This window comes from Drosophila navojoa, chromosome 3 (assembly GCF_054131105.1).
Source record: "Drosophila navojoa isolate 15081-1374.11 chromosome 3, UAZ_NAV_1.0, whole genome shotgun sequence".
Lineage (NCBI taxonomy): Eukaryota > Metazoa > Arthropoda > Insecta > Diptera > Drosophilidae > Drosophila > Drosophila navojoa.
The window spans coordinates 7,365,629-7,393,210 of NC_142891.1; the positions used below are offsets into that span (position 1 = coordinate 7,365,629).

The following is a 27,582-nucleotide window of genomic DNA, read 5'->3' on the forward strand; positions in this document are numbered from 1 at the left end:
GCTGTATTCCAATCGATATAATGTGATTAGTCGGTATTTATTAGTATTTTTGACTATGGTATTTTATTACTTACCGAAATAAAGTCACACTGCAGCACTTTTGCACATTGTGATTAGCTCAAACTTTGAGCCTCAAAGTATTTTGATAAATTAAAATGAATAAACAATTAATAACAAATACAATACGCTTACTTCGCATAGGCAGTGGAATTAAATGGCAAGCGCCCGCCTTAACAGCGGTGCGTCAATATGGTGAGTGAAGAGAGAGCAAGGCACAAATCAACAACAGTGGGATAGATTTCATAACAGCCGGCAACAAAAACAAGTCGAAATAAAAAAGGAAAAATACAAGAGAAACAAATCATATTCCTCTTCCATTAGCCACACCGCCAAAGCGCTTCTATAAGACGACGAATGTGCTGAGCACAGACTCTGGATATGAGGTGACATTGGATCATCGCAAGCTGAAGACACCAAACGGCACATTGTTTACGGTGAAGAGTGAACCGTTAGCCATTGCTGTTGCTACCGAATTCGATGCCCAGAAGGAACACATCGAACGCTCACGCATGCACATTTCAGCCCTTTGCTTTACGGCTATTGACAATCCCAATAAGCTGACGAAACCCGATATGGTGAATTACCTGCTAAATTTCATAGCCACTGACACGGTGCTATTCCAATACGATGTAAGCACTAACCCGAGTTAATCAGTTTTCGATTGATAAGTTTTTCTAATTCCCTTGAATCGTTGCGCGCAGAATGAAAAGGATCTGCAGGAACTGCAGCAAAATGAGTGGGATCCCGTCATCGATTGGTTTAATCAGCGTTTCGAAACGAATCTGCAGAAAACGATGGACATAACACCACCCCAAGTCAGCGACGAGGATAAAATGAAAATAGCCAAGCATTTTCACTCGTATAGCTTGGAAACGCTCCATGGTAGATCGATAAATTCCTTGATTCCTTGAATATTTTTAATAACAATTATTGATTTTAGGCTACATTTTCGCTGTGGACACGCTGAAATCTATCGTGTTAGCCTGCGCTGTCATTGAGCAAAAGATTACAGTGGAGCGAGCGGTTGCTCTTTCGCGTCTTGAGGAGGAATATCAGCTGAAATTTTGGGGTCGCGTCGAATGGGCGCACGATTTTAGTCAACAGGAGCTACAGGCACGCTTAGCTGCCGCCGTACTCTTTGTGCACTTGAATTGTTCCGAAAACTTTATCAAACAAAAGTCGATAATATAATTTGTTAATATCTAAGAAGAAATATAGCTTTATTGACCACTGTTAAAATTAATTGGAAAATTATCGTTTAGCTGTTCAATTCCAGCGGTGTGGCAATATGAGTATGTTAAGTAAGCAGTGGTAAACTGCTTGCACGTACATATCTTGTAGGACTGTGTGGTAGTCGTGCAAGCAGTCCAGTGCTATATAGCTGTCTCGCTTGCACAATTTTGGCTCCAATTAGAATTTTATTCAAATATTTTTGTTTTATTTACATTGTGTCACTCACAGTGTATTTCCCGTTTCCTATAAGCGATGTAAACAAGTGCCATCTCGCTTACACCAGTCAGGCGCCAACTTGTATTCCATTCAAATGCTCATTTACACTTTACACTCGCAGCTTTAACTGTGGTACTAATACGTCAACGGGCCATAGCGCACGTTACCATCGCAGAAGAAGCGATGTACAAACCGTGTGCTTTGGCTTTATTGAAGATAGCTCTCGTGTCACAGTCATATGTGTGCGTGCGTGTTTATGTGCTTAGGTATGCACACGGCTTTCTCAATGCACACTTGTACAGTTACTGTGCTTTGATTTTTTTTTCATACTTCAGACTGTCAGTCTTATCGCGCTGTCCGTCACTTATCTGTTGTTTGCTTTCAGTCTTATCGCCGCTGATCTCCGGCTGTGTCTTCGCAGCTTCGCTTTCGACATATCCAGTTGATCTATAAGCAACTACGACAGTTGATTGAGAGTGTTTCCATTGTGAAGTTGCATTTAAAGTTATTTTTGTGTGTTGTTTCTTCTTTCACTTCTTCTTCGTCAGCTTTTGCTGTTTGTATTTTGTGCGCATTTTGTTATTGTATAATAATGTCGAAGAACGAAGGCACGCCGATTGTGACGTAAGTTTTCGAAGGGATGCAGGCGGCTGGAGGTCGCTGCAGCAGCAAAAAAGTTTTTGCTGCAAGAGTTTTTGCATTAAGCGAGGGAAAAATTCAAGTAGAAAATCTTAGCAAATTAACATAAAGAGCAGCAAAGTCGCCAAATGAGCTGCTGATTTGTTAAATAGCCGTAAAAGCGCCCGACCGTGGGATCCTCGACAACTGTCAGAGGTGTGAAAAGGCCTCGAAAAGTTCGTTTGCCAAAGAGCGAGACTTATAGTAGAAGAGTTGCAGCTGTAGTAGTAGATGTAGTAGTAGTAGTAGTAGTAGTGGTAGCTGCTCACTTCACTTCACTTCACTGTTTTTTTTTTTGCTGCTGATTCTTTCTACTCCTTTTTGTTGCTGCGGCAATTGCGTTGCAAACTTGCAGAGCAAGTAGTTTAGCGCCATTTGCACTTTTCGTAGTAAAAATTACGCGAGCACACACACACACACACACATACACACACCCACATACAGCAAACTTATCAACGGCCACATCAGACAGACGTGCACATGTGTGATGAAGTTGGGCGCGAAGGCGTGGCATTAAGTAGTCGCCCGTAGTTTGAGTTAAGTAACAAAACTTCAAATTGAATTTTTCGTTGCAGCTTTCATTTTAGCACCTATCACAAAAAACTTCCCTCACCCATGCCGCGCTCTCTTATACTCATGCTCGCGCGCTCTTTGTCTTTTATATTCCTGCTGCTCATTACGCGCTTTGCTGTTGGAGAGTGGGAGAGAGTGGTGTGCGTGTGTGTGTGTGTGTGTGTGCATAGCAAGCGTTTACATTGTGTCGGCATCCGATTTAATTCTCTATTGTTGTCCTATCCCTTTCGCGCTGCAGCAACTTGCGCCTCTCAGGCTAAAAATAAACAAAGAAAACAATGTAGAGTATAAGTGCGATCAGTCGCCTGCAAACACACACACACACACAAAAGCAAATGCATGCATATTATTATTGTATTGCTGTCTCGCTCTATTGCAGGCGCTCAAATAGTTACGGCTCAACACCAGCGCAGCCGAACGTGGAAACGGGCAATGGCAATGGCAATGGCAACAACAACAATGCGCCAGCGACACCTTCGCAGATTTTCTGTTTGCATGGCCGCTCCAACAACGTTGAAGTTGAAGGTGAGTAGAAACAAAAGAGGGGCGGGGCCGACAGGCGGCTGAGCTGCACTACGCTGATATACTGCGGCACTTTTCGTGTCACTTTCAATCAGCGCCCAAAGCAATTTACAGTCATTCATAAATTATCAAGAAATCGCAGCAAAGCAAATGCCAAACAAACATTGCAAAAAAAAAAAGGAAGGGTGATCAGAGGGGCGGGTAGGAGAGCTGGGGAGATGGGGTGAGCGGAAAACAACTGTAGAAAATTAGTTTTCACAGCATTTTTCGTCAAGTCAAACTGTATTTGTTGATTGCTGCTCAGTTGAGTTTGAAAATCGAAAATTTTTTGCACAATTTATGTGTTATTACACGGTAATGCGCACTAATTGGCAGACGGCACGGAAATGGAAATGAGCGATGAACGTGTTTATCGACAGACGACAACGACGCTGATGACAACAACAACAAGAACGAAAATGTTGACGACGAAGTCATCACCGTGTCTCGAAAAGGTCCTGTTGCCTGGCTTCGGTAAGCAAATATCTTACACCCACACAGACAGATAGGGAGATGGAGAGGGAGAGGGCGAGGGCGAGGGGAGATAGGGAGAGAGAGAGAGACAGCGAGTGCGACCAACGCCTTGTCATCAATCAGTTGATGATTTTTCAACGATTGCAAACTTTGGTCGCAATTTTGCTGGCAAACAGCAGCAGCCGCAGCAGCAGCAGCAGCAGCAACCGAAGGAGCTGAAGGAGCTAAAGGAGCAACAGCTGCAGCAGTAGCAGCAGCAGCAGCAGCTGCGTCTGCGGGTTATAATCAAAATTTATGCTTGGATCGCCGCTTGACTATTGTCATATGCCATAAATTGCGAGAGCTGGGCACATAATTTACGTATGACAACGAGGCCAAAATAAATGAATGGCTCATTTTGAATACCCTATAATAACAATGCTATTTGACTTCAAGTCTAAAGGGGATTTTGATTATTTTAAGACTTTTGTTCGAGCAGATGGAAAGTAGAAAATGCTATACAAATTGAATATTAATAATTTAATAACTCAACATTTGTCTGGATACCCTGTAGGTATATTAGATATTGAACAACTTAAAAACAAACTTAAATACCCTGTGAATCTCAAGGTATAATACTAGTAGGTAAATATCAAATTTAACACACTAAAAGGAAGGAGTTTAGCCTACTTAGCCTCCACAGGGTATATCTAATTCAACTAGTGTTTTTCTTAACATAAAATGACAAAAGTTTAGCTCCCATAGGAGTCCGACCTTGATTGAACTAAACTATCTAAGACTTCAAAACTTAATTAATATGGAATTTAATTCAATTCGAATATTTCAACAATTTAAAAGAAAATATCTGCTCCTTATAGATAGATAACTCTTACAATAAGTAACTACATCTTACTGGGCGTTTCCAACCGTACTATCGTATTCTCTATTATTCCTATTGCTTAACAGCTCATACCCCACTACAGGGTGCTTCTTGCTGCTTCCTGCTACTTCCTGCTGTCCTTTTTTTTTGTGACCAAAACTATGAACTCTGTGCGCCGCACTTGTCGTCCAGTCGAGCAGTCCGGCTTCGTTCGCGCTGCTTCGATCAACTCTGAATTTTAATTTCCTCTTCGATAAGTCAACACAGTCGCTGGCGCCGTATTCAGCGCTCTTCTTCTTTTACTTCAACTTGGCAGTGCGCTGATTGGATTTATTGGCAGAGGAACGACCCTAAATGACATTACGTCATGTCTAGACAGAGGGTTCCTCGACTGTCGGGCCCGAACGCCTCTTGGCCAATATCGGCAATCAGCTGATGCAGCTCAATCTGTTGCCTAACCATGTGCAACACCATTTGCAGCTAACAAGCGTTTGCATAACAGCCGAGCTGCCTGCATTAGCCCCAATTACCTGTGTGTTACCTGATTGTCACTAACTAACTAGTTAAACGCGAACCAGATGCGACACTTGCTAACGTCACTTAGATCTATTGTTGTGAGTGACGAGTGAAATGCTCAGGTGCAAGGAGTGAAGACACATGAAGGAGTCTGGCATACCCTGTAATGTGTGACAACTAAAGAGTTGATTCCGCTCTTTTTGGCAGTTGCTAAAAGGTGAATACTTTATGTAAGTGGTTTAATGACCGTAAACTTTATAGGTATAGGCAGTTCATTTATTCGTTATATAAGTAATTAATTGACCACTTATATAAGGCATACGCCTTTACGCTAAGTGGTGCATTGTGGGGCTGATGAATTTGCTAATTTATCACTTATATGTATAAGGTATACGTATTATGGGTATTATAAGTTATCATTTATTATTATTTTATAGGGTATATGTAAAATGTGTATTCATTATTATTTTATAGGGTATCAACTTTATTATTTACTTAATATTTTTATTGATTTTTATCGCTCAAATTTCTTTCTATTCACTCTGTGCTGTTGTCTGACGTCTTTCTTCCGACCACTCCCAGCGTATATGTTGGCTCTCTATGCAATTCTCATATACTTTCAACTTCTAAAACGTAGTATATATACATATATAAGAGCATGGGCTTCGGGAGCATTCCTTATTTTATCGGAAGGGAAAGATTTTTAGATAAGATGATCTAGAGGTGTTTCTGTCTTCATTTTTTCGACTTGGAGCTCCCCGATAATCCCTGTATTTGTCACCGATCTTGTCAGGATATCATCTAATAGTAGCTCTAAAATTGATAGAGCTTCTAATATTTTACATGCACATCAGATTAACAAACCCAAATATACCCTCCCTAGAACTTCTTGAGCGAGTACGCCAATTAGTTAAGACAATTAAAAAAGAGCCAAGACACAGACTTCAAGGCAAAAACATGTTTATTTCGCCGAATAAATTTGCTGTTAAAATATTTATTTGCAGCATGATTGGAATAATGTGAGGAGGGTTGCCAGATGGTTGAATTATTTAAAAGAAACGCCGCATTGTTGGCATATGGAGAAAGGCTGAAGAGTAAAGGAAATGGGAGAGATAGAGAGGAGAGGTAGACAGAGAAAGGGAGGGGCAGAGGTGGGAAGGGACCAATTAAAGATGCAGATGGATTGCAGTTGTTTAAATTGCAAGTATGATGATTTTTATGCATCAGTTGCAACGCTGACGAGAAGGACGAGAACGTGAACGAGACGATGTCGAAGGAGCTGCCAGCTGAAGCGGCAAATTCACTCTGAGCGTGTGTGTGTGTGCGTATGTGTGTTGTGCGGGTCTAATAGGTGAAATGTTCATGTGGCATTGGGAATTTCTACCTGTACGTTGTCGACTCTTGGGCTGGCTGGGCTGAGCCGGGCTGGCCCTCGCCTTGGTTATGCACTGGAATTTAATTTCGCTGCCGGCTGCATTGTTACTGTGCCATTGTGCAGTAGGAGTTGAGTCAACCAAAAGAGAAACAGGGAGAGAGAGTGGGTGTGAGGGGGAGAGAGACTCCGGGACTCTGGCAGACTCGGAAGACTTCTCGGTGACGTCCTTGTACTGAATTCAAATGAAGAAACCGCGCAACGAGCCAACCAACCAAGCAAGCAGGCAGCCAGCCAGCCAGCCAGCCAGCCAGAGAGCTACAAGCATATAGCATATGCACATGCTACCCTTTCGCAGTACAGTGAACAATGGCCAAGTGAAACTGGGGAGAGAGTGCAAAGAAAATGCAGCGGAAATGACAAAGCATGAAATACGGCTGCGACAAATGCAATAAAGTATTTAATAGACTGCTCCTGGCCAGCGAGCAAGCAACACGGGGTGCGAGTGTGCGAGTGCGAATGCGCCTGTCACTGACACCAAAAAACTGGGTAACGGCTGCCCAGGCATTCCCCCCCACACACACACACTCGCTCACACATGGTAAAATCAGGACATGGGCAACAGGAGCTAGGAGCATGCATGCAGCTGGGCGAGGCGTGGCAACCATAGCAAACAGCGTCGGTGGTCATTATTCACGTACCATGTTAAATAAATTTAAATGCCTGTTTTGTAAATATGTAAACGGCATAACAGATGGCAGAGACAGAGAACGAGAGCGGCTGGCGGGGCGTGGGTGGGGCTGGGATTGAGGGAGCCAGAGTGTGAGTCGAGTTTCCCTGGGGTCAGCTCGTGCATCGCATACGCCAGCTCGGTCCAGCTTATATATTATTTTATATTTCCCTGCCTCTCTCCCTCTCTCTCTCTCTCTCTCATTTCTTTTTTTAAGATTCTTATGAAAACCAAAAATAAGAAAAGCAAAACTCATGGCATACGTTTTTCCGTTTATCACTTGAGAAGATTCTGCGTTTATTTTAGTGTACCTAAATATTTAAATAAGGTTCTTTACAGTAATTAATAAAAGCGAAGGTATGAAACATGCTTTTATGCAGATGAGTCCCTACATATTTTGTATTTCAATATAATTTAGTATTTTTTTTTTATATATAAATAGAGTGACACTTGACAGTCGGAAAATATTTTATATATATATTCTATGCATTTAATTATGATTAGCTTTATTTGTATTTAGCAAAAAAAGAGTATTTAACGGAATCAAAAACATTTTTTTTCTACAAATAATAATAATATATTTTATAAAAATACTTTTGCATTTAAATTTTTTGTGTATTTAATATTATTATTTTAAATTTAATTTATTTTATATTATAATTTATTTTATTTATTTTTTTTTTTAATAGTTCTTGAAAAGTTTAGTGGATTGAAAATTAAGAAATATATCTCTTACGAATTATTGTTTTGGTTTATTTGTAAAATTTATTTTTAATATATGTTTAACAATAAACATTTTGATTTAATATTTATTTATTAATTTTAACATTCAACGAATTTTTCGTGTGTGTTTAGTAAACAATTTTAGTTTATAAATTATTTATTCAAAAGCTTACATATACATAAGTATATTTTTATATTTATTTTAATTAAATATACTCAATTTGGGTTTTCTTTATATGCTATATTCTACTGTATTTGGTATATACTATATTTTAATATATTATAAATCATTTTAATTAGATATACTCAATTTTTGTTTTCTTTGCAGTTCGTGATCATTGCCACAGGGCTCGGAGTGAGGGCGTGGACTTGAAAGCACGCCGTAAGCTGATCATTGCTAGCATCTTATGTTTGGTATTCATGATTGCCGAAATTGTGGGTAAGTAGGGCGGGTGAAAAATGGTATTAAATCTATCTTTGTTCGAGAACCCTTTTTGCATGCACACAATATGAAAGGGGTATATAGGCTTGGCTATGAAACCGAAACATAGATTCAGTTGTACTCTTTCTTTTGGTTAGTTGAAAAATTAAAGATTTAATTATAATATTTATATATATAGGGAATACCCATATGCCAACTCAGCAACGTAGCCTGAACAAGCATTAGCCAACCGGCTATGACCCACTGCAACATCTTCACTGTTTTTGTCCTTTATACTGTTCTTAAATTTTTTGTTCATTTTTTGCATTTCACTTTGATTTTCCCTCGTCTTTCACTTTTTCATTTTTTGCTCGTTGTTTACATCAAATTCCCTCAACTAATTTCGCTCACCTCAGAGAGCTGAAAGTAGAGAAAAGCTCGGCTAAAATGTCAGTCAAACAAAAGGCAAAAAAAAAGCGAAGAAGCAAAATGAAACGAAGTAATAAAAGGGACGACGAGACGATTAAAAACTGAGCACCGGAAGTGCAACAATATGGCGACCGGAAGGGCTTACTGTCTACCGTCCCTTTCCAGCACACACACACACATTAAAATGGGGAGAACTCTATGTGTGTGTGTGTGTTGTGTGTGTGGAGTGGGCTGTTATACAATAAACATTTAATTTTCGAGCGCTGCCAATGCGACGCTGTCGTCCGCATTGTCGGCTGTTGCTGTTAATCGCTTTGCAATTACCTACAATGTGCCATCGAAGCCGTTGGCCACATTCGCTGGGACAGTGCCACAGTCCCTAGCCCCTGTGCACTCCCCCTTTTCACTGAGTGAACTCTTACCTTATTCAGTTTGCTTCTGCCTTTGCTTTTGCCTTTGCCTTTAAATCGAAATTGTTGACTGGACTCAATGCGGCACCTCCTTTTTGCTGTTTTGCTAACCGTTTGATGGGAGCTGGCCAGAGGGAAGGCAGGCTGGCTGGCAGGGGGATAGTGCAGTGCAGAGGGGGCGTGGCAACTGTCTTTGTCCACAGATTGCAAGTTAATTTTTTCGTGTTAGCTCTGTGTGTGTGTGTGTGTGTGTTTTTATTTGTGTTGCATTTACTTTCCCCTTTGCACACACTTGTCTCTCTCACTCTTATACTTTGTCTTCTGTCCGACAGGTGGCGTTTTGTCGAACAGCTTGGCTATCGCAACGGATGCCGCACACTTGCTAACGGATTTCGCCAGTTTTATGATCTCACTGTTTGCCATCTGGATAGCCGGACGTCCATCCACGCAACGGTATGTATACAGAGCACCCTATTCCTATTCAGTATTCCTCCCCTTCTGTCAGGTAAAGGACTTTTGCTGTGCAAAGTCTAAGGCCAATCAATAAAATGTTAAACTTTTTTGTGCTCCTACAACTATTTCTTGACACGACGCTCGGCACTTTGCTGAGCTCTGCCGCCAGGCGGAATTTGAAACTTTAGATCTATGCGACAGCAGTGCAACAAATTATTGAATTGACTAGCACAGTAGAAGGAAAAGAAATTTGAGGCGAAAGAGATAGACGGAGAGATAGAGAGAAAGAGAGAGAGAGAAATAGTAAGAAATTCCTTGCATTCACTCTTCAAATGGAAATTTAATATAAAATAATATAAAAACTTCAATTTCTTTTGAGGCAGATGAATAATTTTTTAGAATGCTTTGAATCAGCTATTATATTTGTTAGTATTTTTTTTTCGCACCGAATATAACTATAATTTTATGCAGTTATTTTTATTTGTAGTATTTATTTGTCTGTTATATTTTTTTTTTTTTATATGAAAAATATATTAAAAAATAATAGTGCAATATAAAAAGAGGCTTAGTTTGTTTAATATTTAAAAATTGCAGTATTATAGTTTAATTTTATTCGTTAAAATAATAGTTTAATTTTTTTTATAATAATAATTTTTTTGTTTATAATATTTTTCTTTTATTGTTAATCAAACTAATTTTTGTTATATTTAGAATTTTCACTGTACTTTTTCACTGAAAAAAAAAAAAAAACAAAGCTCTTTTTATCAACATATATTTTTATAAAAAATTAATGATTCTCTAAAAGATAAATTTATAATTTTCAAAAATATTAAAAAATAAATAAAATAGGTATCGAATTTGTAGCTGCACATAATTTCTAGTTTTATTTATTCATTTATTTAAAAAAAGTATATATATATATTATTATTGTTTATCGAATTTTTCATTTATTATTTACTAAAATTATTTAACATATTTTTAAGTAGCTCTAAAGTCAATTCCAATACTTAAAAAAATCGGGGTATATATATCTGTTTTTTTTTTTTTTTTAATATGGGTTTTTAGTTTATGGAAGACATGAAATAATTTATAACAATTTTTCTTAGAAAACTTATTACGATTAGGGAATATAGAATATTTGTATAGAATAATGCAAATAAGTTTCGCCTTAATTGGAAGCTTTCTATGAACCCTAAAACCACTCTATCCAGCTTTTTCCACATTCGTAATCGAGCTGAATTATTATAATTGTAGCAGAGTTTCCTTTGCGCTGTCCGCAAGGGTATTTAATCTTCAGCAACTCCAAGAAAATTTGGCAACATTTCTGCCAGTTGGCTGGTTCCGTGTCCGCATTGAAACTCCTGGCCCCGCCTACAAATACTATCCATGACTGTCGCGCTCTCTCTCTCTCTCTCTCCTCGCTCTCTTTCTCTCCTCTTGCCTTCGTCTAATTAGGCGAAAAGCCTGTTTCCAAATTTTCACTGCTGCAGCAGCAGTTGCTGTTTGTACTTTTGCTGCTGCTGTTTCTGCTGCTTTAGCTGTTTCTGAAGCTGCTGCTGCTGCTGCTGCTGTTGCGTACATTTGGCCATTGCACATTTTTCAATTGGTCTTTGGGAGCTGCGTAGCTGTTGCCCCCGTCCCTGCCCTCGGCTCGGTTGCCTCCGTCACCTACTCAAGTCTAAGGGAAGCCCATCGAGTGGGCGCTCGGCATTCATCTTGTTCTCGTTCTGGTTGCGCTTGTGTTTTTAAAGCTGGGCGTGTGCTTTGTGGGTGGGAGGTGGTGCGAGAGGCGCGGGCGGGCACGTTCTGCTCATTCATGCAAAAATCTCACTCACTCGACGACTCGACTGCAGCCACAAAGTGAATAATGAAAAACTTTTGCAATTTCAAGCGTGTTGCATGGTAATTTTGTAAATTTTCTGCCGCTGCCTCAGACTTTGTGCCGTCTCATATTGTTGTTGTTGTTGTTGCCTGTGTTGCTTGTGTAGCTGCAGCATGTGCAGCGCCTGGTTGCAAGCCTCAGCCTTATGCGGTACTCATGCTTCAGCTATTGCTCCAGCTCCAGCTCCAGCTCCGCGTCTGCTTCTGCTCAGCCTTTTGCTTCATGCGGTTCAGAGCCGTTGCCATTGCCAGACTCGTTCTTCTTCTACTTCTCGTTCCCGTTCCCGTTCCCGTTCCCATTCTCATTCTCTCTCGCTTCCATTGCCGCTGCCAAGTTGACAAGCCTAATTTATCAAAACAAAACACATTTGCACAATTGCAAAGGCAAACGCAGGAACGCTGAGCACAAACGAACGCCAAACACTGCTGCACAGTGGAATGCAATTATGTCCAAGACATAACGAACATATTAATTAACGCATACGATGCGATATAATTAAGATATATTCTAAAAAAAACAAGGAGTAATCAATATGCGAAATAGCTTGTTGTAGTTATATTTTTAATATTCAAAATTTATAGTTTGATTATAATAATATATATCAAATACAGCTCTGCATTTAAACAGTTTTTAATAATAAAAATTAATTTCAAAATATATGATATTTTGAGATTAATTTTTTTATAATTTAAAACTGTTTTTATTACTTTTTATTTTTTCAAATGTAATATAAAAGCTAATTTTAATTTTGCATTTTTTTAAATTAAAATTTAATTTTTCAATATAATATTCAAGAAAGTTTAATTTAAATGCGCTTAGTTAAAAAAAAAAAAAATAGGAAACCAATAAATAAAAAAAAAAAAAAAAACAAAACGAAATAATAAAAATAATAAATATAATTAATTTATATATTAGATGCCTAACATAAGCTGTGGAGCTCCATATCAAATTATTAAAAAAAAGTGAATAATATTTTTGCGAAATTTTTGATAGTTTAATTATTTTCCGCATCTTAATTAAGAATTGCTTTTAAGAGACTAAATAAAATTTTTGTTGAAAATTAAATCATCATATATAAGCAAAATATTGCACAAAATTTATTTTTATTCAATAATAAATTGTAATATATCTATAATATATATATATATAATGTAAATTTTATATATTTTCAAGCTCCACTGGTGTTATAGATGCATGTATGTATTTAGTTCTCCCTTAAAAAGTTTATTCAATGTTTTTCTTTCACACAATTGTAACTTTATTAATGATAATTGTAGTTAAGTTATTTAATCCATAATTGATCCTCACTGAGAGCACTGCGAAACTTCATAATTGTTCATAATTTCTACAATTACATGAATGTTGTACGTGATGTTGCATTTATTTTATGCTCTTGTTGGCCTTGACTGATTTTTTTTATCAGTGGAAAAGTGTAATGCAATTAACTGTACAATGATAACTGCTGCACACGCGCTCAATCTATATGATACTTCTATATATTTCTATATATACCCTGTATACATTTAGAGGAGGCAGAGAACTAGGTTTCGCTGAAGCAGTAAAAGTATATATATAAAATTATATATATAAAACTATAAGCATAGATATTTGACAAGTGATTAAAATACAATTGAATAAGATTGTTGGAGTATGGGAAAATTCCAAATTGATTTATTAGAGAAGAATTTTTAATAAATTAATATAGAGTTTTCCTTGCCAACTTAAAAACTCGTAAAATAAAAAAAAAAAATCTATTCCCTTGAAATGATTCCTTCTCAATAATTATCGATAGTTTGTAAATCGAAAACAAACGGATCCCCCTTGACATTTCGAATTATCGGGACTCTATTGACTTGATTCTCACTATCCGTAACTGACTGTTTAATACAGAACAGAATGTAATAAAAAGAAAGACTAAATTGGAGCTAGTCTATTATTTGAGTAACATTAATATTCGGTACCCTATTTTACAACTTCAAATAATCGATATACAACAGCTTGAGCTTTAGCTGGTTAAATACTCATTGCCTGTGTAATACAGGGTAACTACTAGTCGTTTATATGCGCTGCTCTTGCTTGCTTCATTTCCTTTTTGTTTTTTGTGACAAGTTTGTGTTAGTTTTTGGCCAGCATCCAGCCCAGTGTGCCCAGCGCATGAGGTGGTTAGCAATGCTCCCAGCAGCATTAACAACAGCAGCCAATCCTCCAGTCGCGCCTTTGGCGCCTTCAGCAGCGGCAGCGGCAGCAACAACAACAATATGAAGAAGAGAAACCGTAACCAGAGAGGCGGCAGGCGGTCATTAAGCAAATGGCTGCACTTGCAATTGCAAGGGGCTACCAAACACACACACAAACACACACACACACACACACATACATACATACAGAACTATATATATAGTGGCCATACACATTGACACAAACTGCAGAGGGTTCGTTGGGGCTTTTGCGACGGATGTTTGCTGGAAATTAAATTGTATTATTATGGCGAGACATTCGTTGCTCGCATTGTTGTTGTTGTAGTTGCCTGCCGGTGTGTGTCGCATTAGTTAGCAGCTTCAAAAAAAAAAATAGAAAAAAAAAAAACAACACTGAAAAGTACAGCAACGACACAGCGAGTTGGCAGGCTGGCAAAATTGTTGGCATTGCCATTATTTCAATTTTATAACGAGCTCGGCGCCCCGTGCCCTCAGCGCGGACGTTGCTTTAATTGAACGAACGTCGCCCTCGACCAGGTGTTGACTTTGAACCCACCAAAAATACAAAAAATACAAAAACAAAAAAACAAAGAAAAAAGTAACATCACGAAAAATGAGAAAACACACATGCAATGCGCTCATTACATTAGGGAATACAGCAACAACAGTCGAGAGCACACAGACCCAGTCCAGACCCAGCCCAGCCCAGTTCAGTTGCCCCTCGCCTCTCGTTCCGCTCCCTGTTCACCTGGCGCGCCCCTAAAAAGCCGAGACACTCAAATTAAAATGGCATTTGACAAATTTTTGGGGCGCATTTATCAACTTATGTTAATTTTATGCCGCCCAGCGGTTCACACTAGCCCGGCTTCACTTACCAGAGTTGCACCTAGCCTTACCCAGCCCATATCATCAGCTAAGCGAACTGTGTGAAGCTTGTTTATGCAAATTGCTTTCTCATTTGATTTAAGGTTATGATTTTCACACAACTACTATCTATTTATTTCTGTTGTCATTTTTTTTAATTAGTTTTTTCAATTGAGCAAAGTTTTTATGCCGAACTCTAGAGTAATTTGATGATTAAGTTTAGTTTTGCGCTAAGATTTATCATGTGTTTTCCAACGGAACTTGGCGAATGTTAAATATATTATATTTGTATTTTTGCAATATAATCGGAAATTGAATGGATCTGTCATAATAAAAAACCTGTCAGTGATTTATTAATTTACGATAATATAACAAACTAAGTTTACTATCTAGGATTGATGGCCATATAGAAATTTGGCACCTACTGCCTGGCCGATCTATTTTGTTTACTTATTTATTTATATATATATCTTCTCGCTAACTCATCTCACATTCTGAGCGATAAATATCGATAATTTGATACCTCGATAATATTGATACCTTTGATAATATTTAAAAATTGTTTAATATGAGCTTTGCGTTATTTGTTCAAGCATTTCAGAATCCTCTTATGGGTTTCTATATAGATTTCAGCTTTTTGTTTTGATGACTTATTTCTATTTACTCATATATTAAAGCACGACTTGAATTCCAGAAAGGACTATTTAAGCTACATTCTCCTTATATCTTTGTAAGATGAATACTTTTTTTGATTAGCATTTTCACATTATATTGGACTTTTAGTGGCAACTTTATTTAGTCTTATATTTAATGAATATTTAAACTATGAATAATTTTCGTTTTTGTTCAAATTTGCAAAGCCTAATAAAATATATCTCTTTATTACACTCTGGAAACTAATATTCATTTAAGTTGAGCATTTTTACATAAACTTGAAATACTTCCCCCACTGAACTGATAAATATTTTTCTAGAATTCATCTCTGAATATGTAAGTTAAAAGTTTTTGGTTGTATCTTTGACAGAATGTCCTTTGGCTGGTATCGAGCTGAGGTGATTGGCGCCATGGCCTCCGTCTTCATGATCTGGGTGATAACTGGCATACTCGTTTGGCTGGCAATTGGACGACTCATTAGCGGCGACTATGATGTGGATGCCAAGATCATGTTGATCACATCGGGCCTGGCAATTTTGGTGAATGTCATGTAAGTAGCATACCAAGAGGTAGTGGCCTAAACTGTCTAAACTGTCTATGCACCGTTCCTTTGTCTATTTGTCTGCCTGCATTTTGGCTGTGGCTCCCTTGGGCAGTTTTCCAATTGCAATTGCCGCAATCAACTTGTCCCGTGCCCGGGCCTGGTCATGGGCCAGCAAATGGGTCAACAATGCAACTCGGTCCTGGCAATGGCATTCCTCTCGATGCCATATCTTCTTAGCCAAGTCGAGCCATGCCGTACCCCCCCTACGACCCCGTTCGAGTCGTGCCAGTTGTTGCGGTAACTTTCTCCACATTTTAGCGACAACTTTTCCATCCGCAAGTTTCGAATTTTTTTTGCGTCAACAAAAGGCAAAAGCGACGCCAGCAATGACTGCGACGTTGGCGACAGAATTTTTGCTCTTGCCTGTGTTTGTGTTGGGCCAGTCCCAAGGTGCAGCCGAAGCACTTCTCATGCTTTTGCCATGCCTTTTCCCTTTTCCCCTTTCTATTTTCTTTTCGTTTTGGGCAGAGTATAATAACTTTGCGATGTGATTTACCTGCCTTAAAAGTTCTACTTAATTGAATTGCCGGAAATTTGTAGAATTTCGAGATTTCAATGCATTTAGTCGCAATTATATTGATTGTCAAAAATATTTATTTTATTTTACATATAGTTTGTTGAGAGCAAACCATAAATTAAATAAACCATAATTAAAAATTATTATTTTAATTTATAATTAACTTTTTAGGTAAATGCATAGATTAATTTAATTAAATATTTTTTAAATATATTCATTTATTTTATTTATTTTTATTTTTTAATTTATTTTACAACCTAACATACAAAATTAGTAGTAGTATTTTTTATAAAATAAAAAGTTTAAGTTTCTTTTTTTTTTTTAAATTGTAAAATATATAATATTTAGTTCATCTTAGATGTTTTAGTAATATATCATTTTTACTATTTTTATGTTTTTTATTTTATATATTAAAATTTTTTGTTTTGATTTATTATAGTTAATTTTGAGTAATATATATTTATTTGTTTTTGAATTGATGATTATTTTCAATTAAAATTTTAGGTCTTTAACTATTTTTAATATTATATATTTAATATAATCCTTTTTTATAGAATTTTCTATGACTGAACTTAATTTTTAGCTATTTAATTTGATCGGCAATCGATTGCCTCTGTTTAAATAGAGTATTTAAGCTTCGGCTGCTTTCTTTGGGGCTTTGCGCTTTGTTTTGATTGCATCGTATGCAGCACCTGCAACTGTAGCAGCCATAGTTGTGATGTGCCCCTCCCCGCAATCCCCTCAATGCCCACGATCCCCGCATAGAGAACGTCTTTATGCCGCTTGGCCGCCCTCAGCTCTTAGCTCGTTCATGTGGCTGTCGAAGCATAGTTTTTGGCGCATAAATCGAAACGTTTCAATGCTCGGCACATGCTCGAGCGTGTGTGTGTGCGAGTGTGTATGTGTGTGTGTGTTTGTGTTTATGTATGTGTTTTTGTGTGCGCGAAGACCCGCCGCTGCATGCCCTTTCGCTTCTGCTTGCTGCTGCTGCTGTTGTTGTTGTTGTTGTTGTTGTTGCTGCTGCTGGTAGTAGCGCAAATTTTCCAGTTGACGTTGGCATTTTCAGTGTTTGCCACTTGAATTGTTTGATTACGTGAATTGATTGTGAAAAACGTGCAGCGGCAGCAACAGCAACTTTTTCCCAACCGCCCCTCGCCACCCTAGCTCCATCTCACTCTCTTCCTCATTCTTTTTTTGTTCAACTAAGGGGCGTGGCACAAGTCCAGCCACGGTCCGGCTTCGGCGAAAAGCTGAGGGGCTGCAGGAGCGGGCCAAGGGGAGGTCATCAGCAAAAGAAAGTCAAGTCAAGTCAAGCTGAGGCTTGACTTGTCGCAACGTGTTTGGCTGCACGTCGAACAGCGAAATTAAATGGTCACCTTTTACTGTTATGCGATCTTGAAAGCTCCTTTCCATTGTCGTCGTTGCTGTTACATAGTGAGTGCTGTATGTGAATGGCTGGAGTGTAGGGTCTGCTAGCTGCAATTATTGTTATTATACCTATAAATACATGGGAGCTGGGGGATGCCATTGAATAACAGCTATATAAGTGATGGAGTTGTTCGTACTTAGGATAGAAAACAGTTACGATTATTATAGACAGTCATACATGAAGATTCTTATAATGTAGCAGGCATCACGTTCCATATTCTATTCTATCTTCCATACTATCTAGTTTCTTGTATGTATCTATGAATCTATGTATCTATGTATCTATGTATCTATGTATCTATGTATCTATGTATCTATGTATCTATGTATCTATGTATCTATGTATCTATGTATCTATGTATCTATGTATCTATGTATCTATGTATCTATGTATCTATGTATCTATGTATCTATGTATCTATGTATCTATGTATCTATGTATCTATGTATCTATGTATCTATGTATCTATGTATCTATGTATCTATGTATCTATGTATCTATGTATCTATGTATGTATCTATGTATCTATGTATCTATGTATCTATGTATCTATGTATCTATGTATCTATGTATCTATGTATCTATGTATCTATGTATCTATGTATCTATGTATCTATGTATCTATGTATCTATGTATCTATGTATCTTTCATATCCTAATTTCTATCGTCTGTATTCCATTTCTACTTAATTATAGGATATCTCATAGTGAACCTATCGTATTAATGTACTTGTAGACTTCTAGCATATACACCCATTGGCTGTTTTTAAAGGTCTCTCAATTTTCTTTCCGAGTGCTAGACGAGTTTTAAGTTCAATTAGCAAATGCCCGGCATTGTAGGCAAGAACTTGTGCGTGAAGCTTTGTTAGGTTTAGCTGCAGCCAGCAGCTATGCGTGGCAGCTTAAAGTGGCACTGTCGACGATTCCACATCGTTAAAAACGGCCATTAGGAGCGCACCCACACACATACATACACACACACACGCGCACACATGCAAACAGAAGCGTGGCCAGTGCCGTAAATGGCAGGTGGGACATTAGCGAAAACAGCTGAAATATGAGAAGGATGAGTTGCAGTCGGGGTTACTGTGCCACAGCGAGCAAGAGAAGAAATATGAGAGAGAGAGAGAGAGAGAGAGAGAGAGACAGAGAGAGCTGCAGCAATTTAGCACTTAGCGTTTGCCAAAGCCGTGTGGAAAAGTTTGAATCACAATTTGATTTAAAAGCAAACATTTTGTAGTTTTTTTTTATATAATTAGTTAAGACTTTAAATCAGTTAACAATTGAAGAACGACTTTTGGTAGAACATATCATATGTACATCTATGTATGATATATTTATATTAACTTGCTTCAGCTTTTTTAAATATTTCATATATTATTTTAAATTCTAATCAACTTGGAATATTTTTCTTAATAAATAATTTATTTGACTCTTTGATTCATAGGTCCCTCTTTTCGACTCTTTTGTATAAAAAGAGTGATCGTAAAGTTATTTAATCCTTATTAGCAGATAAATAAATAAGCAAAGAGCTCTGGTAATATCTCAACTTTTAGTATTCTAGGGATCATCTTAAAATATTTTCTGCTCCTCTCTTGATTCCGCTTTGATATTTGTTTCTATAAATGATACATAACTGAATAAATACATACATATGTTGTGGCGCATTTTGATCAGGTTTTTCCGTTCACTTTGCTGCTGCTGCATCTCAATTCGTATTATAAATAAATAAAAGCCAGAACACTTTTGCCGCTCAATGAACAGTTTTTCAATTCAATTTGCAAATCGATAAAAGTTTATTTTTCAACTGCAGCGTTTTAAGTTCAACTTTTTTGTTTGTAATTTATGCGGTAAATGAAAGTAATTAACTGGCATTTAAAATAAATGACTCGGGCCTTAAGTGCATTTACATATAGATAGAGGAGGAGAAGGAGGAGAGAAAGAGAGAGACTGAATTGAGTCAATGAGATTGTTTTTTGTTGAATCTGGTCAATGAATCTCTTTTCGTTGTTTTGCTAGCCTGATTTCCAGTATGTGTGGCTGCTACAGTCCGGGCCGCATAAATAACAACACAACAGCAACTCGGTTGTAAAATGCGCGCATTAAGAGTAGCGTAATAAACGTGGATGCCACATGGTGGCGGGGCGACAGCTTAACGAGCTGCTCAGACGCTTTGACATGGACACACACACGCACGCACACACACACACACACACACATACAACAGGTCACATACGAGACGAGGGCATCCTGTAGCGTTAGGGAACGGGGGCAATGGATGGTGCCACTGTGCCATCCAGCCAAGATATGCGCTAATATTTATGTTCCTGTCAATTAAATCAGGACATGTTGCCAGGCGCTGGCATTGCCAACGCCAGCAGCTAGCTAGCTATAAGCTAGCAGCCCTGGTTAGTGCCGTTGCTGGCGCTGGTCTTTGGCCGTGGTTGTGCTCTTGGTCGTGGCTCTAGTGTGTCGGCGTTGTCATGGCTGCTGTCGTTTGTTGGCCACTAACGAGGCGAGTAAAGATGCCGCAAAATCAAGGGAAATGCTTCATTGCGCACTACAAATTACGGCGGACGCAGTTGGAACAACAATGGGGCGCCAAATGGTTAGAGCGAGACAGATGACGGGGCAATCCAGCGGGAGCAGCAGGAGCGCGGCAGGAGCAACAGCAGGAGCACAAATAACACAAGCAACAGCATTGACATTTTTTCTTTCGCTCGAGGACACACACGCTGCTCGCAGCGTTTTTTGGCGCGTTGAAAATGCCTTGGCAATCGGATGTTCAAAGTCAAAAAGCGTATGTGCTCGGCATTGAATACAGCTTGCAGTCGCGCTACAGTCAAGCCTCGCTTATGCGGTCACAGCTGCTGCCACTGCTGCTGCTCCTGCTCTCGCTCCTGCTCCTGCTGCTGCTCCTGTTGTTGACCGTGACGGGTGGTAGCCACGGGCAGCCACAGGCAGCACGAGCCTGCCGCAGCATCTGTCCCAGCATTGCCAAGAGTAACTAAAGACCTGCCCTGTACAATTTATTTAGTAGCCATCAACGCGCCAAGCTGTGACCAAGCTCTGCTCCAAGTGGCAGTAAAGTCTTTGTTTTGGTGTGTATATATATAAAAAAATTTTATTTTTGTATTATTGTGTTTGTCTTTTTTGACAAATTATGGCCGCAGCGTTGCCGCGTCTTAGAAATTGAAAAAGAAATTGACTTGTCAGGCTAACAAGCTCAGGTTCAGCAGGCACTCGCAACTCTCAAGTGGCAAACGATGATAAAGGCGCACGAATCGAATTTATACGGAGAGGAGAAATATTTTTCGATATAGACAGAAATTGCAGAAAAATAGAAACAATTTTAAAATAAGAAAAGAGAAGTTCTTAAAGCTTTTTATATATGAAACTTTTGTAACTAAAGTTTTTTCAATTAGGCATTTCGCATATAGATGCAGACCTATAAGACATTAGGTTTGGCCAATTGATTTGAATACATTTAGATGCATTTGTAGTTAGATATGCCTGATTGCTATTTTATCACTAGTTAAAGCTAGAAATGTCAAATTGAAAACATTTCAATTGAATACATTAAATTACAATCTCATTCGACGTTTGAATCTTTAGAGCAATCCATCCAGAGTCATTGCATATTTTTATAGCTTTCTGCTCTGACGAATATGACGGCAATAAAACTCAAAGAATTGTTTCTAAATTTAATATACGGTCGAATCCCAGAACATTTTTTTTTTTTCGATTTACACATAAATTCAAATTATCAAGGGGATAGAATGATTTTCGATTTATTCCGATTTTCGATTAAGTGGGGTACAAACTATTGAGACTCGACTATATAGAGAGAAGCATTTAAAAATATATACATATATATAAAGTAAACATACATCTATATAATAGTTGTACGTTACAAATTATTATATATATAGATGCATATCAATTGAAATATAATTTAATAATAACATATATATAAATTGTAAGGCATAATATATTTTATATAATTTATTCTAAAACAGAATAGAACTTGGAACATTTTATGCTTTCTCATATATATTTATTTTTTTCATTCCAAAATTTTCTTTAGATACATATTTATATTATATTAATATTATGATATATAAATTAAAAGATCATATAATAATAACATATACAATATATAAATTATAAGGCATAATATATTTTATATCATTTATTCTAAAACAGATTAGAATTTAAATCATTTCATGCTTTCTCATATATGTATATTTATTTTATTTTTTCGTTTATATATTTTTGCTTTACATTTTAGATACATATTTATATATTTGCCAAAAAGATTCTTGAAAGCAAACAGAAATTATTTAGAATTATTCCATATATGCTTTTATCTTTACGCTGTGACATTTCCGAGTCGTGCTAATTTTCTTCAGAGCAACTTTTACTAATCCAATATTACAGCTCCATCCTCAACATGTCTGTGCGTGATGTGTTTTATATTCAGTTTTCTTGTTTTGAAGTTTCGTTATTCACTTTCGAATCCCAAAAGTCATTTATTTTGATTGTGAAATGGAATATCTCTGGGTCAACTGTGACGTCACGTCAATTAGCCGCAAACAACATTGTTCACGCTGTTCATTGTGGGTGTGTGAATGTGTGTGGGTGTCGGGGGTGTCTGTGTGTGGGTGTGTGTGTGTCATTGGCCTGTGCGTAATTTATGCCAGTTTATTTATTGATGCCCGCCCGACCGGCACTGGAGCTGTATTGTTTCCAAAAAGCCGGCTAAGAGCAGCTATAGACACGCTGCCAGAGAGAAAGAGAGAGAGGGAGGGAGAGAGAGAGAGATAGAGAGAGAGGTGCAGAGGCAGTGAGTTGCTAAGGGCAGGCAATTTTGTCGTTTGGGGCTTCTTTTTTTTGGGGGGGTTGGCCACGCCTCTGGGCCCTTTCTCCTCCGCCCCAAATAGAAAACCCATAAATCTGCAATGTCGGAGCATTTAAAATGAATAAAAAGTCAATGTGCCGAGCTATTAACTGCCTGATGCATGCCGGCAACCAGCCAAACAACCAACTGGGACTGAGAGCGCCAGAGAGAGAGTGTGTGTGCGTGTGTGTGTGTGTTTGGTGTGGTGTGTCTGTGGTAGTCTGCCTGTGGGTGGCTGCTAGTCAACCGGTTGCCATTTTCGACAATACATTTGTATTTGCATGCAGCGGTGCATCCGGATCCCACAGCAGCGGGTCGAACGGACGGAGCTAGTTGAATGGGCGGTCGAGCGGCTCGCACACCTTCCGGTACACAGAACACCAATGTTACGGCGCTACAGTGGCACGCGCAACTCATGCAATTATTCAAAACTCTCAAAAAATACACGACAGAGAGAGAAGTTTGAGAAGTTTTTGGTTAGTAATACTATACATGAAAAGAATCTCTATTAACAAAATCAATTTTCCAATATTCACATATGAGAATAGCGAACCAGTTCTCTTGCAGAGTGCAATGTAATATTTTTTAAATTTATTTAAATATTAAACCTAACATTGAGAGACCTTTTGTATTTTACGAGTATCAACTGGTTCGGTTTCAGGTATTTTATAATCTCAAGTACCTAGAATTTTATTTAATATAAAATCAATTTCACTAGCTTATTAAATGTATTTTCTGGAGCATTTACATTTTATTTTTAGCAACTTCATAAATTCGTATAAGTTTCAACTTGATCAACTGATCAACTTAAAATAAAACTGTAATTTTTATCAGTCATCCATGCAAATTTGATCGCTTAGAACTATTTTCCATGCGAACTAGTTAATAAAAAAATATTATAACAAAATCTAAAAAAACAAACAAAAATACTAGAAAAATACTAAATAAAATGCTAAATAAAATACTAAAAATACTAAAATATCCAAAAATACTGAAATTGCTAAAAATATAAAATAAGTTTCCATTTAATATGAAGCAGTACAATGTCTGCATGTTCAACATGTAATATTCTAGCTGCAAACTACATATGTCGTTAATTTTCAGAAAATACTAAATGGAAATCAAAGTTCTATTCTCAGGATCTAGTTCCAATGCAATCTAATCAATCACTTAAGTTGCTTAATTGTAATTGTTGTAACCTGAAATACTTCATATTTGCAGCTTCTCTTCTAACATTCAGTTTCACCCACTCAGTCCCACTGTGCACAGTGTGTTTGCTGGCTGCAGTAGTATTAAAATGCTGAAATAAAATGCCAAACAATGCAAAAGCTTCGGCCGCATACCCAAATAAGGGTTTTTTTTTTTTTTGTTTTGTGTGGATGGTTTTTGTTTTTGTTTTTGCGGCCGGAGTCCCGTGGCCGTATAGCTGGCAGCCAGTATGCCCCACCTGCCTGTAGAGTGGGCAGCAGAGTGGTGCCACGGGCCATCGGTCTGCAACATTTTCAAGTATATTAAATATTTGTGATAACGTTTTCAATTTCTCTTACCATTTCCTGTCTCGCTCACTCGCTCACCCGCTCCCTCGTGTGTCTCTTTTCAGCATGGGTGTGCAGCTGCAGCATGGGCACTCGCACGGCCTGGGCGGTGGGCATGGTCACAGTCATGGCAACTCAAAGGCCAGCAAGAAGAAGGCGAAGAAGCATAAGAGATCCGTTTCACATGCAAATGCCACATCGACACCGTGCGCCGCCTCGCCCAACCAACGCATCGAGGGCGGCGTTGCTTTCGATCCGGAGGATGCCGAGCTGCCGGGCGCCGGCCTGCCGACCTACTCGTATCAGAACTCCAAGCTTGTGGATCCGAATCTGGATCTGGAAATAGCTGCCGTATTGGCGGAAACGGCGCCCGGCTCCCATCACCACGGCGGGCAGGTGGGACGCGAAGCCGTCAACATGAATGTGCGGGCGGCGCTCATACACGTAATTGGCGACGTTATCCAGAGCGTCGGTGTCTTTGTGGCCGCCGGCGTCATTTACTTTTGGCCCCAATACGCCATTGTCGATCCGATATGTACCTTCGTCTTCTCCATCATTGTCCTGTTTACCACATTCACCATTATGAAGGATGCGCTGCTGGTGAGTGCAATTTGAATACGAATTTCTATTGAAGTAAAAGCTCTGTAAATTTGGGTTAAATTTAATAATTATTAATTTATTAAATTTAATTTTAAAAAAAATATATTCATTAATAATTTATGAAATCAAATTCTTAGTTCATTCAAGTGCTTGTACAATAAAAACACTTAAAACTCAACTTAAATTTACAAGTTTAGAAGTAAGTTTAATAAATAACTAACAATATTAAATTTAAAAAAAATTTTTTTTTTTTAAATTGGTATTAAAAAATTTTATATTTAATAAAAGATCCTATTTATAGATTGGAATTAACATAATAAAGTCACATTGAACAAGTTTGAGTAACTTAATTAATTTCTTTAATAATAAAGTTAAATTTATAAATAAAAAAGAAAGAATAAATTAATTAAATTAAAAAGTGATAATTAAAAAAAAAATATATTTGTATATGCTCACTAAAAATATATTAGACTTAATTGCATATTTTAAACATTTAAATATGTAATAAATTAGAATACAAAATGATTAGTTGTTATTTTTAAATTAATCAAAAACAAATCAAAATTTTTCTTTTTATAACAAAATTGTTTATTTAGTTTTATTACTTTTTAAATTTCTTTTTTGTAAATTAATTAAATACTTTCTTTATTCTTAAAAAAAATTGTTTATTTATTTTTATTAATTAAAATTTTTTTTTATATTAAAACAACAATTTTTAATAACTTTTTCCCAATAATTTACACAAATTTTAAAAAGTTCATTTTTGTATGCAAAATATAATTATTTTAACTAGAGCGAGGTAATCAGAAATGTTTTGTAATTGGTAAATTTATATATTAAAATGAAACTAGTTGCATATTCTAATCTAGTTTAGTTTAATTCTAATTTAAATCATTTATTTTTTCAAAGTTTCATATTTGAGCTTGCATTATAATGTTAATTGAAGTTTTAATTATAATTGCAATCATTCACTACTATTTTTGTTAATATTCATTTCTGTTTGCAGGTTCTCATGGAGGGCACGCCAAATTATATGCACTACGCCGAGGTCTTGCAAATATTCCAAAGCATTGAAGGCGTTGAGCGCGTCCACAATTTGCGCATCTGGGCGCTGAGCATTAATAAAGTAGCGCTATCTGCGCATTTGGCAATTGGTGAGTAGCCCCAGGGACTCCGAATGTACAAACCACTGGGCGCTGTACAAAGTGTCGGAGGAGGCGTGGCGCTGGGGCGGTATGGGGCGGTAGAGAAGGTGCCGCACTGTGTGTACTGGGTGTGGCGAAGGGAGTGAGAGTGTTGGAACTGGTTACTACATGTGTTTTTAACGTGGTGCTGTGTGTGTGTGTTCGTGTGTGTGTGTGTGCTCTGCATGGTAATTATCCCAATGGATTCGGTGTTGTTGTTGCTGCTACTGCTGCTGGCTGCTGCTGCTGTCCGTTGGGTTAGGCGCATCTCTTCATGTCCATGGCAAACGCGCGCAATTAGCTTAATTATTTTTGAAATGGCTTTTTAAGCGCGGCCAATTTCGACGTGCCACCCATCAATGTTATCAACAAACCTTGCTCCACAACTCTCTTTCTGTCTATCTACTCATACTAACTTACTTTGCCTCTCCCTCTCCCTCGCTCTCTCTCTCTCTCTTTTTGTTCACTAGGTGCCAATGCGAACCCGAAGCAAATATTAGACGCAGCCACTTCAGCGGTTCATTTGCGTTACAATTTCTTTGAGACGACATTACAGATCGAGGACTATACGGCCGAAATGGAGAATTGCGTACAGTGCACGGTGCCAGAGAAATAAGAGAAATGGAATGCAACAACTTTCATTTAGTATTTGGAAAGATTATGAAGCTGTTGAACAAAAGAAGAAAAAAACGAAAAAAAAAAAGAAGAAAAATACTGTGTACATTCGCCTATAAAATGTATCTGTATCTATGAGATAAGCCATAAATGCATTTACCTTATGCACCTGCACTCACAATGCAAACAGACTGAGAGACAGACGGACGAGCGGACGGACAGGATTGCCCATCATTTGGCCAGATAATGTACCTAAAATTAATGCGCTACATTTTCCATCACGTCACATAATATTAACATTGTAAACATGGCACAGTGGTGCAAAAAAACACGAGGAATCTTCAATTTATCGGCCAAATAAATAAAAGAAAAAATAAATAAATAAAAACCGATATAAAGTGTTGTTAATTAAATGAAATTGAAGCGATGGGTTTCGCTTTTCGAGTTAAAATTAATATTTTTTAAGTGTTGTGTAACAAAAAGTGTTTACCAGGTGGTTTTCAATTTTGATTTTAAGGGAAAAAAGTGTATGCAAACAAATTTAGCATATTTCGAAAGGTGGAGAAGCTTGCAAACGAAAATATTCAGCTATTTATTGAAAATATAATTAACTATATAAATGAAAAATATAAATTTTCAATAACATATATAAATATATTATATTCATATCATAGGTCAACTTTTGATAGATTTTTATATTTATTCAAATACTATTTTTATTGAAAATATTATTAAATATATTTACACAAAATAATAATTAATTTTATATATATCTCATATTATAGGTCAATCTTTTTATAGATATTTATATATATATAAATATTGTTTATATATACATATATTTCTATAAAAAGTTGACCTGTTATAATTTTAATTTATTTTATTTATTTTA

General features: G+C 37.4%; 2 protein-coding genes across 3 annotated transcripts in view; both read left to right on the plus strand.

Moving 5' to 3' along the window:
* The window catches only part of ZnT35C (solute carrier family 30 member 3), a 42,974-nt gene extending 15,896 nt beyond the window's left edge, over positions 1–27,078 (plus strand). Inside the window, exons 2-9 of one of the 2 annotated variants that reach the window (XM_089258206.1) lie at positions 2,018–2,133; positions 3,140–3,285; positions 8,324–8,434; positions 9,588–9,708; positions 15,677–15,856; positions 24,357–24,891; positions 25,898–26,045; positions 26,546–27,078. In XM_089258206.1, the coding sequence (XP_089114332.1) occupies positions 2,102–2,133; positions 3,140–3,285; positions 8,324–8,434; positions 9,588–9,708; positions 15,677–15,856; positions 24,357–24,891; positions 25,898–26,045; positions 26,546–26,691 (1,419 nt within the window). In that variant the 5' untranslated portion in view covers positions 2,018–2,101 and the 3' untranslated portion in view covers positions 26,692–27,078. Of the gene's footprint in view, positions 1–1,897; positions 2,134–3,139; positions 3,286–8,323; positions 8,435–9,587; positions 9,709–15,676; positions 15,857–24,356; positions 24,892–25,897; positions 26,046–26,545 lie in introns of those variants that run through there. The other variant, XM_089258205.1, reaches the window with a different exon arrangement.
* l(2)k14505 (ATP synthase mitochondrial F1 complex assembly factor 2 homolog l(2)k14505) lies at positions 73–1,311 on the plus strand. The gene is made up of 4 exons (XM_030390367.2): positions 73–252; positions 382–689; positions 762–942; positions 1,001–1,311. The coding sequence occupies exons 1-4, from the start codon at positions 156–158 to the stop codon at positions 1,249–1,251; spliced, it is 837 nt and encodes a 278-aa protein (XP_030246227.1). The 5' UTR covers positions 73–155; the 3' UTR covers positions 1,252–1,311.
* Positions 27,079–27,582: the final 504 nt, after the last annotated feature.